Here is a 12,448-nt window from a genome sequence, read left to right on the forward strand (position 1 = left end):
GTCATGACATTTCTGAGTCAGGATCTTATAACTAAAAGTATCTGAGATAGAATGAAATAGAGGAATACATAGACAGTTCCCCTGTGGCTGGTTTTGGATAGGTAAATGGTCATGTTCATACTCTGAAGGCTTTGAGAGACTCATGTCACAGCCATGGAAACAAAATAAAAATTTTAACACTTAGTCTAGTGATCTGGCCTTTCATGTATCCATTTGTAGTGTTTGAAAGGTTATTCACTGATTCTGCTCCATGGCAACTTTGAAGACTTACGTTAATGCTGCGAGATGTGAACTTAGGTGCACTCACATTGCCCGTGGTTCTCTGGGATTCTCTCGGTTGTTTCTGTGGGCTATTTGCTGGTCCTTGTTAAGGCATTTCTCCTAATACGAATGGCCAGAGGAAAATGGACCATTTTCTTCTTCTTCTTTTTCTTCTTGTCTGTAAGAAGAAAGTTTTACGTTCTATTTGTATCTTACACGGGTTTTGTGGTTGTTAATGTCCACTAAAATCCCGAGTTGTTCAAAGAGCCCTTGAGTGGCTAATTATGAAGTCTGTACCTGAGAGATGATGTGTCAGGTTGCCATGACCACCACCGGACCCATTGCTTTGGGGCTGTTTTTAACAGTTACCTTCCTGTGTACCGTTCTAGCAAAAAAGTATGTATAAAGGGGGGAGTCATAAAAAAAAAAATTACAGTGCTCTAAAGGCAGAGATTGTCAGGGTACTTAATACCTGCATTTTATAATCTGCTTTCATAGAAACAAGGTTATCAATATTGTAGCCACATTGGTTGCTTATATTTAGTAAATAGTTTGGTAAAATGTGTTTATTAAAGATGTGCGAAATAGCCCTTATCCTGGCTCAGCGCTCCAGACCACACTGTAGGTTTTACCGCTGTGCTACAAAATAGCCCTACTTGGTCTTGACTGAGGCCCTTGGAATACATTGTAGTTTTTAACTGCTGTGGGCTATACTAATTATTTTGCGAGTCAGACCTGAATCATTTGGTAGGCAAATTTTTTTCTTGATTTGGGTTTATTGATGAGTCTAATGACATGTTTATCTAAAACTATCAGTTTTATAAGACTTGACTGCTCAATGGAGCCATGTAGAGATTTAAAAACCAACACCCACCCCCCTCCTTGTGGAATGCTTAAGAACCACTGGCTTGAAGGGTTTCCTAATCTAGAGCTTGGTTTTTCCAAGAGACCTTCTAGGTTTGGTTGGGTTGGGCTGGCTTTCTTGAGACAGTCTTGTTTTTGAACCTGGGGTGATCTGGAACCTCTTTCAAGATAACTTTTTGACAATTTTTCAGCAAATGACTTTATTTTTTCTCTCTGAAATGTCAATTCTGCTGTAACTATAAAATTAAAAGTAGTTTATTTTTCAGAATTAAATGCTCAAAATGTGCATAATATTATTAAGTCATCTTTCCATCCTAAAAAGAAGATGACAACTTTGACAGTTGTAAGAGTTGATTTTTTTTTTTTAAGTCTTTAAAACATTGGGTGATCTAAAAAGGTCTTTTGCAAGGAATGTACTATTTGGTCAATACAAAAACACTCATGTAACCTAAGTTATTGTGTATAATGCTCAAGGGATTTGGAATTGTAGCTGAACAGATAGTTCTCAAAATACAGAGGACCAAGAAGTGAAGGGTGGGGGGAAGGCAGCAAGGGGGGGGGCTCAGGGGGTGGTAATAGGACACATGTGATATGAGGTAGAAATGATGACGAGGCTCTAGGCTGCAAGAGGGAAACGAGAGGGGGTTGAGAAGACACGTGATTTGAGGTGGAAATGATTACGAGGCTCTAAACAGTAGAGCTCACATGTTTTGTTCTAAGGGTTTGTTTGTTTTTGCTTCACGTGCACGAGTGTTTGCCTGCATGTACGTAGGTGCATGGCTGGTGCCGAGGAAAGGCGTTGGATCCGCTAGAACTGGAGTTACAGACGGTTGGGAGCTGCCACGTGGGTGCCAGGAACCAAAATGTGCCTCGGCTGCCAAGGCAGCAAGCGCTTTTGACCACGGAGACGTTTCTCCAGCCCCAAGCATGGAGCTAGAGGTTGCAGGGCTGTCACTCAATATTTTACTGACTTTTGAAAACTATCGTTTTCATTCGTAATGAAAGCACCGTTTTCATTTTGGCTCATTGTAGGTGTTCACTGTTGTGCGGTCTGGAAACAAAATCGGTCTTCATTTTCCCTGTGTGACCCTGGGCTTCGCTAAAGGAGCCTCTTGTGGGACCAGACAAGGGAATGCCAACGTCAACATGCTAGTTCCAGATGTTTTCTCTAGAGAGTTCAGTAGTGAACGGTCTAGACTTGGAGGGTCGCATGGCCTGTGCCACGGCCACTCTGTCAGTGATGGCATAAAAACACAGGCATGCGTAATACGTGAATAAACAGGGCTGTGTTTCTGTAGGATCATAATAGGCATGGGAATGGAATTTATGGGAGGCAATGATATGAAATGCTTTTGTTCTTTTGAGTTTTTCCGATTATTTAAAAGTATAAAACTTATTGTTATCTCTGGGTTCCCCCATGATTGGATGCTGACCTCTGCTGTAGAGAATAGACTTGCTCAGATATCTTCACACATTTAACATCTGGAAAAATGGCACATCCCTAAGAATATGAGGAGGAGTTCAAAACTAAAAGCAGCAAGCAATTCTGCTATACTTCTCACTTGTCTGCTAGCTTTCCTCAAGGATAGCCAGAAAGACTTTTTGTTTTAGTTTTTTTTTTTCTTCTTTTTTTTCTTGCGGGTCTCACTATGTGGCTCTGGCTATCTTAGAACTCACTGTGCGGCTCTGGCTGTCTTAGAACTCACTATGTAGATCAGGCTGGCTTCAGATTCATTGAGATCATCCTGCCTCTGCCTCCTGAGTGCTGGGATTAAAGGCATGCACCACTATGCCCTACTTAGAAAGACCTTTTGATCATAGGATAAGGAGGCCAGTGGTCCCCAGATTAATTTACCCCTTACCTTGGATCATAAACTAATTCACATATTAGCAATTTACATTTTTCTATATGTTGATAGTCAAAAGCACAAATTTTAAAGGATGACGATACTGAATACAAACAGAATTTTTAATATTTGCTTCTTTAGTTGATGTTTGGAGACCACCAGTTGCTTTATTAGCTATAATCTAAGAACTAGAAACCATGGTCTAGAACCCACATTTCATGGTCTAGCCACATTTTAACATGCAAGCTTTTGGCTAGGTCTGGATAAGTGCCCTGATGGAGTTGGGAGACAAGTGAGCCCCTGCTGTGAACCACAGGACACCAATGAATGAATGGGCTCCTGAACTCTGCTTCATCTATTGTGATGGATGTGGTTGGGCCTCTCCAGGGAAGTGTAGAGAGCAGCCAGGTAGTCAGGGACCACATAAGTGTGTATAGTGCATTTCACCAGGTTCCCCCAGGTCTGTACAAACAGCTTTCAGCAGAGGAGAGGACCCACGGCATCCCGGCTGCTCAAACACCATCTCTTACCCAGGGAAGCCTCCTGAAAACAGGTTGTACCCAGTACTGGAATGCTTCTTAGCCCTAGCGAGTCCCCATGCTTTCCTTTCATCCCGTTTTCACCTTCTACACCTACCTTTACACACAGTCTAATGGATACTCGTTGGTAGTCAACCCAAAGAACCCCACAGTACTGCACACTTGCTAGACGGTGTTCTATCATCCCGTCAGTCTGTCTGTCCTCTTCATCCCGTCCTCACAGCTGCTTCCCACTGTCCCATCTGCCCAAGTGACTCTTTCACTGGAATTTCCAGGCTGGATCCAAACAAGGGTTCCCTCCATGTCTCATGGCATCCCTGTTTTGAGCAGAGTTTGGGGGCCAGTCTAACGTGGCACAGTCACAGGGATTGAGAGTGAGGTGGATGCCTGGGCTGTTTGCCCATGAATCTCAGGTCAGAGATTAGGCTGCACATTCACATCTCAGAAGACATCCCTAGATTTTTTTTTCAGAGAAGACAACAATTGCTGTTTGTTTGTTTTTTTTAAACACCAAATTCAGCTGAGGAAGGAGAAACGATATTATATTCATTTTTTTCTGTTTAAGAATGTAAGGGGTTTATTATTATTTTAAAATGTATGTAATTTTGTGAGTTTGAATGTTTTGCCTGCATGTACTTCTAATGTTTGAGTGCTTGGTAGCCATGGGGATAAGAAGAGGGCACTGGTCCCCTGGAGCTGGCGTTGGGATACTTGTGAGCCATCTTGTGGGTGCAGGGAATTGAACCCAGGTCCTCTGCAAGAGCAAGGGGTGCTTTAAACCACTGAGCCATCTCTCCAGTCCCAGCATGCAGGAATTAAATGCCTTTTTACACAGTGTTTCTGAATCAGGTGTGGTAACTCCTGCCTATACTCCTAGCACTCAGGAAATTCAGACAGGAAGACCCTGAGTTCACTACCACACTAGATTCCACAGTAAGATCTCATCTCAAAAATAGATTATGTAGGATTTTTTTTTTTATCATGAAGAGTCAAGATCAGTTCTCTTGAACATTATCCCAAGTGGAAGGAAGAATTGATAGTGCTCTAACACACTCCACCCAAAGTGAGTACCTGTGTTTGGTGGGATGCTCAACATCACACTCCACCCAAAGTGAGTACCTGTGTTTGGTGGGATGCTGAACACCAGTGAGCACGGTCCTCCCCCTTCCTTTGATGACCAATCCCCAAGGAGCCCCTTATTTTGATGTCACTAGCTACTATAAGGCAGCAGGAAGTTCTACGTTACCGCGTTTGGTGAGTTCCTGTTTGCGAAGAATTTCGGACGGTGAATCCTCCTCCATGAGAAGACGAAGTCTTTCGATGCCCCCCTGCAGCCAGGCGCTAATGGTCTCGGTTCTAAAACCCCTGTACTGCAGCCTCTCTATTAGCGTCTTAATTTCTTGCAAAGTACCTTCGCCAACTTTCATCATTTCCTTAAAGGAATGGTGTTGGGGGGGGGGGGGAGATAGGAATATAAATTACAATACAGTGAGTAGCATTCTGAGCGGATTCTTTCCAAAATAATGTTATGTATGAAAAATTGTCATTAGTCGCATGAAGTAACTGTTAGAACTATGCAGAGGCTAGATTCAAAGCAACCTGCCTGAATCCTCCCCTGCCTAAAGGAGGAGGAGAAGGAGGTGCTGGACAGCTAATAAATATGGAGTGAGTCTGGAGCTGTCGGCACAGACTTCAAAACAGCTGCGTTGTATGTGAGCTTGCAAAGAAAAAAGAGAACACAAAGGAGAGGGAGGGAGGGAGGGAGGGAGGGAGGGAGGGAGGGAGGGAGGGAGGGAGGGAGGGAGGGAGGGAGGGAGGGAGGGAGGGGCTGTTCATCTGGACTGACTGGTAGTAGAAGATAATTTCTGAAAGACTGAGATTTTATAGTGGCATTTGGCACAATGGACATGATGCTAACACCACCCCATCATCCTTCCGTAGTCTCACAATTCTGTTCACATGTGCAGGAGTGCATACCAGTACATGCACATGTGAACACATGCATGTGTCACACACACACACACACACACACACACACACACACACACACACACACATGTAGGTGAACTCCTTTGGAAACATGATCCACAAAACAGTTCAAGAAGAATCCTCACCTTAATTATAATCTGAAATTGTGCCAGGAAATCTGAATAGTGTTCTGAAATATTTAAAATATAATGGTTACTAAAACAATATTAGTATTTTAATAATTAAAAGTTTAAAAATTATTTTTATCTAAACGTTTCTACTCCCAGAATGATGGGGGGAAGGGAGAGAGAGGAGAAGGAGAAGGGGAAGGAGAAATACCACCTTTACTTGACCTCATGGCCAACCTCAGACTGAAAGAAAACCAAATTCCAGAACATATGAAGACTTGAGCTCAAGGGTCAGAACACTAAAAACACAAGGTAGCGAATGAAAAACTTGAGTAGACGTGCAGAAGATCACAAATTCCACACAGGACCTGCTTGTACGCAGGCCTCTTGCATCTCGGTGCTGACATCCTCCCCTTGTTCTGGAATTGGTTGCTTTAACCCGAGAGTCATGTGGGACTAATACTCTAACTTCCAAGGCTAGGTCATGACAATACCACGAGCTTCTGCTCAGTTCTCCTACGATGCTTTTCTTGGAGCCCAGCAGTTATGTGCAGAGACCATGAGGAGGTGTTCTGGCCAACAGTTTCCCCAAGCCACATCTGAGAGCCACATCAACTTTGAGCATAGGAATCGGTCTTTAGACAGTTCCAGCTCCCAGATCCTGAATGGCCACAGAATAGGCAGGTTGTCTCCAAGCTCTAATCACATTACCACTTCGTGAGCAAAGTAAATTCTTTGCCTTAAGCTGTTAACGCTGTGATATTTGTTGGGTTTTTATTTGTTTTTTAAAAGATTTATTTTTATTCTTTTTATTTATATGTGTATGTATGCCTGTATGAGTGAAAGTCACACGTATGTATTCAGGTGCCCATGAAGGCCAGGAGAGGGCATTGGATCCCTTGCTGCTGGAGTTACAGGCAGCTGTGAACTGCCTGATGTGGGTGCTAGCAACTGAACTCCTGTCTTCTGAAAGAGCAGCAAGTGCTCTTTGATATTTATTATGCCAGAATAGTTCATTGGTTCAAGATGGTTCAAAAGAGATGATTTTCAGACAGCCAAGAGCCACACAAACTAATGACCATCACAGGGAAAGGCAGATCAAAACCACAATGCCATATCAGCATAGCGTAGGATGGTAATGCTTTTAATGTCCTCAGCTTTTTAAATGTCGGTGAGGAGTCAGAGCAACAGGACCTCTTTCACATCACTAGCTGGATGAGACATTTGAACAACATGTTGGCAAACTAGCAGTTTCTTAAAAAGTACTCAGATAATAACCATGCAACCCAGCCATGCCACCCCTGAGTATCACCCAAGAAACAAATAAATACAATCCAGAAAAACACTTGGAAACAAATGTCACTAGTGGCTTCCCTTATGATAAATGAAGAGCAAGGCAGGTGTCCCTCAGCTGGTGAGGTGGTTTGAATGAAAATGGCCCCCATAAACTCATGGGGAGTGGCACTGTCAGGAGGTGTGGCTTTGTTGGAGGCAGTGTGTTACTGTAGGGGTGAACCTTGAGGTTTCATATATGTTCGAGCCACGCCCAGTGTCTCAGACCACTTCCTGTTGCCTGTGGGTCAAGATGTAAGAACTCTCAGCTCCTTCTCTAGCACCAGGTCTGCCTGCATGCCGCCATGCTTCCTGCTGCGATGACAATGAACTAAACCTCTGAACTGTAAGCCAGCCACCCCAGTGAAATGTTTTCCTTTATAGACATGGTCATGGTGTCTCTTCATAGCTGGTAAAGAGATGAAGTATGTACAGCTGATACCACTGTACTGCACCAGGGGGAGGCAGCTTGTGGCTCCAAAAGAACGGAGATGAATCTTTTGGGTGTTGTGTGTGTGTGTGTGTGTGTGTGTGTGTGTGTGTGTGGTTGTTTTGAGACAGGTTAAAACACTAGTCCAGGCTGACAGGAACTTACTATGTAGCCCAAGCTGGTCTTTAACCCACATCAGTTCCTCTGTTTCAGCCTTCTAAGTGTTGGGATTACCGGTGTGAGGGCCCACCCGCCACCCCCACCCCACGCACATACCTGGCTTCATGAACAAATCTTAAAAATCCATTTTGCAGAGGGAAAGAAACCAGGAACAGAAGTGTGCCTATTGTGTCATTTCTTTGTGTTAACTGTTAGTGTTAGAAGGCAGGTTGGTGGTGGTGTCCAGAGACTGGAGGTGGGATAAAAGACCAGCTGGAAGGGACAGGAGGCAGCGGTCACTTTTGAAACCAAAAGACTGACAGAAAGAACTTCGGGAAGGAGGCCATTTAGGCCTACAGTTTCACAGCATCCCTGTTCCCTGTGGTACAATGTAGCAGTTGTCTGTGCTGATGGGGCTGTGTGGTGGAGATGGCATGTTTATTGGTAGCTCGGGAAACAGAATGCAGGCTGCCCTCAGCGACGGTTATAACCTTTGAAGGCCTGTTCCTTCCTAAAGAATAATCCCATCAGCCAGGCCTCACCCCCGAAGGGGTCCACAACCTTCCTCATAGCTCCACAAACTGAACACAGGAGCCTGGGAAGGACATTTCAGATTTAAGCTATGACGAGGTAGACAAGGATGAACATGTTCTACATTTCTTGGTGGTGGCAAAAGGCAGCCAGGGTCCATAGAATCCTCAAGATTCGTTGACCTTAAAATAGACACATTTTATGATATGCAAATTAATAAAGACTGATTTAAACAAGAGTGAAGTTATACGGGAAGAGGGATGCGTTACTTACTGTGCTGAGCTATCAGTTGCCAAGACAGGTCCCCTGAGTTCTGCACGGTGATTTGTTGCTTTTCCCTGAACATCTCGGTCTGTTTCTTCAGGTAGGCAAGATGCTGGAAATGAGAAGGACAGGACAGTTCTCAGCAGCTGCTCACTGTACACCGAGCTAGGGAAATGGCTGTACCGTCACAAGCAAACGTGTAGCCATGCTTCACGAGGCCACTGACTGTCCCACTGGGTCTCCCTCCATTCAGGGGAGAAGACAAAGGGTCCCGCTCTCTTCCTATTTCGGCAGCCAAAGAAATGAACATGGTGCTCTGAATAAGGCTGGACACAGGAAGAGGTTAAAAGACCTCCTACCCAAATGCTTCACGTCCACAAGAAAAATGTTCCTTGAGCAAAATATAGTAATAGAAAAGTCTCATCCTTTTAGTAAATGTTGGATATTGTCTCTGTAGGAGGAGAGACTAGTGGAAATACTTCAATGGGTGGATAAAATTCCTCCCGAGTTTGTGGCCAAGGCTAACTGCATGATGCTGTGTTGAGTGTATGAGGGTTACCGAGGAACCAGAGGTCTTCAGAGGACACACATCCTTCTGGAAAACACCAGCCCTGAAGCTGTTTAGTGAGAAGCATGTGAGATGGGTGGGATAACTCTTAATATTTAGCAGACGCAAATAAATCATGCAGAGGTGTAAAGGGATTTCGACTAGAATAATATGTGTGTGTTGTTTTCTGAAAGCAGCTAACAGGTTCAAAGTAGCCTTAAACTAAAAAAAGTACCCCATAAATGTTGGAAGCAACATGTGGATATTGGTTGATAACATCTCTTTGAGGTTTTGACTGCTATTCTGGGTCAGTAAAGCAACTTTATCCCATGTAAAATTCTGTTAAGGATTCCTGTAAAGGATTCCTTCATCTCTTTCCCAGACTATGTTTTCTGTGCTGTTCAATAAATATAGAGTGAGCTCATTGTTAGGGACAGGCACAGCCACAGCCACAGACCAGACAGAAACACAACAGACAGGCAACGGGGACATATCAGGTACACACACAATAGACTGGCAAGAGACAGGATACGGACAGTTGGAAGACAGGGCGAGAAGAGTGGAGAATCCAAAATTGGGCTTGCTCATGGTCAAACGGATCCAAGAGGAAGTCTGTGTTTTCATTCCTTAAGGTGACATCGGCGGAGGTCAAGTTTGAGTGTCAGGACTCTCACACATTGCTGGTGGGATGGGCATTCAGGGCAATGCCTTTGGGAGTCTGGCACTCTGCAGGACTATAGGCATTTGCAGTTTTAGTTAGGATCGATACCCAACAGAAATATGTCTGTCTATCAAAACAATTACACTTGAATGGGCTTATGAGCAGGTCTAGTAGCAGCCAAAATAAACTCTTCAAAAACCCCACTAATAGTACTGTTGAAATAAATACTAGTCAGATGGTGGAATATTGTACAGAATGGAGAATAAAGAATTACACTCAATGAGGATGGACCTCAGGGAGAGGAGATTGAGCAAAATCATGCATGCAGCGTCATTCTTCACATGTTTGAAGCCAGGCAAAATGAGTCTCTTGTGTTAGGAGCTGGTGATATTCTTGTGGGGAGAGGTGTGAGTGGCTGGAGAGATGTGGAAGACTGGAACCTTCTAAAGCTTGTTGTAAGAGTTATTCTTGTCTTTTCTCAGGTAAGTACCGCTGGTCCAGGCAATCAATCAAAACCATTAGGAAAAGCTCTTCAACTTACCTCTTTTAATTTTTGGTTTTCCAGCATGAGAAGGGTTGCCTTTTGGTCATTTACATAGATTTCATTTTCTAAGTTCTTCAGAAATTCAAAGTGCTCTTGGATTTTTTTACTTTCAAACTCTCGTAAATGTTTTAATTCTTGCTTCAAAATTTCCTGCCCAAACATAAAAGCCACAGTTATCTCCTAGGGGTCAAAGGGCAGGACACCAGCATTAGGCTGCCTAGGTCACCTGGTTCTGCATTCACCCCTGAGCAATCCAGCTGACTGTAGCAATCTTCCAGTAGAAAATCCTAAAAGCTGCTTCTTAAGAACTTATTTGTGGGCTCTGGTAAGGTCGTGCATGGACCTTAAGTGAGATATCCTACACACTAAACAAACTTCACAAAATAGCACATGCTTTGATACTGTTCAAAATGGGGAGCAGGGGGAGGGATTCATTGAGATTTTAAAGGAAGATTGAATGTTCCTAGAAGGGGAAGGTATTTACTCTATGGATATTTATTTACCTGCTTATTTATCTACTGTCTGTTTGAGACAGGGTGTCAAGTAGCCCAGGCTGGCTCCAGGACTCACTCTGTAGCTGAGGATGACTCTGGACCTCTAATATTCCTGTCTTCACCTCCCAAGTGCTAGCATTACAATTGAGGTCCACCAAGATCAGTCTATGCAGTGTTGAGGACTGAACCCAGGGCCTCACACATTTCAGGCAAGCACTCTTCCAACACATCTATATCATCAATCCTGATTCTTTTTCTCAGAAAGTCATTTATTGGATAATTTTTCTTGCAGAATTCTCTATGCAGTTATTAATTATTATAGCATTATAAACCTTGTGGTCTTTATCCGTCATATTCCTCACCAGGAGCATCTTATTAGGAAAAAGGATGTGTGTGTGTGTGTGTGTGTGTGTGCTTGTGTGCATTATAATTTCTTGTAATATTCTCATCCATATTTCTTCTTACCCACAGCATATCAAAATCACATTTGATATCCAGATATGTAGAATAATGGGATAATTCCATGTTCAATTAACTAACTCCATATAAAATTATATGAGATTATAGATACTGTATTTTGAAATAAGTAAGCATTTCTTTGCTTGCTGCTCTGTTCTCTCTTCCACAATCTTGACCTACTCCTCCTCAAAGAGCACAGTCCAATCCCCACCCTATAAAAGAGAGCGTGTAGGTCTCCTCCCAGGTCAATGATTTTTTTCTACCATTATACTTGAATTGGTCCCAGATGCCCCCACTTTCTTAATCTTGTGTTAATCTGATGGAATGGAGAGCTATAATACCTAGAAGATGTGCAAAACTTACTTCTGGGTGTTTCTCTGAGGGCGTTTCAGAAATGATTCGACCATGAGGATGCTCACTTAACAAATTTAGTGCACTGATGGATTCAAATTTTATACAGAGTATTTGGAGGTGATGGGACTATGGCCAGTGAGGCCTGGGCAGAGGAAATGGATTTCTAGGTGTGTGCTTTTGAACGGTGTAGCTTGGTCTCAGTCCCACCTTCCCATTACTCTTCTCTGCCCCCTGGTGTCCATGAAGTGGAAGGCTTTTCTCAATCTTGCCTTTGGTGCTGAAAGCTCAGAACCAAGAGGAGCCAGCCGATCACGGACCTCTGAGATCAAATAAATCTTCCCTTCATTAAGGTGGTTTTCTCAGGTCTATATCACAGTAGTGGAAAACTGCCCCCCTCCCGTATGTATATATTGACTACAATTTTAAACACCGATGTTGGTAGAATAACTTGAATAACAGTCAATTTCATGAAAACTGAGTATCGTTGGCTTAACCACTATTTCAATGCAAAGAAGGAGGAGGAGGTGGGGGCTGTGGGTGGTAGCATCCTTTTATCCTGGCACTCTGGAGGCTAGAGCAGGAGATTCGTAAATTTAAGTCGAGGATTGACTGCACAGAAAGCCCCTGTCTTAGAAAACCAAGGCCTGAGGAGTAGTTCCAGCAGTCCAGCTTATAAAGATCTGGAACTCAATCCCTGACCCAGCAAACGGCACAAAACAGAAAGTTACGACGATTCTTTACCGTGTTGTCTGTGTATCTGATGATATCCTTTCGAAAGCGGAAGATGAAATTGCTCAATAAGCTCTCCTCTTGCTTCTTTGCTAGAGAGAGAGAGAGAGAGAGAGAGAGAGAGAGAGAGAGAGAGAGAGAGAGAGAGAGAGAGAGAATAATTGTTCACAAAGTTGTTTAGTTTAAAAAAAATGTAAGCCATGCATAGTGTTTTTGTTTTTGTTTTTCGAGACAGGGTTTCTCTGTGTAGCTTTGTGCCTTTCCTGGAACTCTCTCTGTAGACCAGGCTGGCCTCGAACTCAGAGAGATCCGCCTGGCTCTGCCTCCCGGGTGCTGG

At 43.4% G+C, this 12,448-nt stretch overlaps 1 protein-coding gene across 1 annotated transcript in view; it reads right to left on the bottom strand.

Moving 5' to 3' along the window:
• Ccdc175 (coiled-coil domain containing 175) overlaps positions 1–12,448 on the bottom strand; it is a 64,440-nt gene that overhangs the window by 356 nt on the left and 51,636 nt on the right. Inside the window, exons 15-20 of the mRNA XM_016008991.3 lie at positions 12,124–12,203; positions 10,073–10,225; positions 8,333–8,435; positions 5,626–5,669; positions 4,758–4,944; positions 308–439 (exon numbers count right to left, since the gene is read on the bottom strand). Of these exons, the coding sequence (XP_015864477.1) occupies positions 351–439; positions 4,758–4,944; positions 5,626–5,669; positions 8,333–8,435; positions 10,073–10,225; positions 12,124–12,203 (656 nt within the window). The 3' untranslated portion in view covers positions 308–350. The remainder of the gene's footprint in view (positions 1–307; positions 440–4,757; positions 4,945–5,625; positions 5,670–8,332; positions 8,436–10,072; positions 10,226–12,123; positions 12,204–12,448) is intronic.

Source organism: Peromyscus maniculatus, chromosome 14 (genome assembly GCF_049852395.1).
Source record: "Peromyscus maniculatus bairdii isolate BWxNUB_F1_BW_parent chromosome 14, HU_Pman_BW_mat_3.1, whole genome shotgun sequence".
Lineage (NCBI taxonomy): Eukaryota > Metazoa > Chordata > Mammalia > Rodentia > Cricetidae > Peromyscus > Peromyscus maniculatus.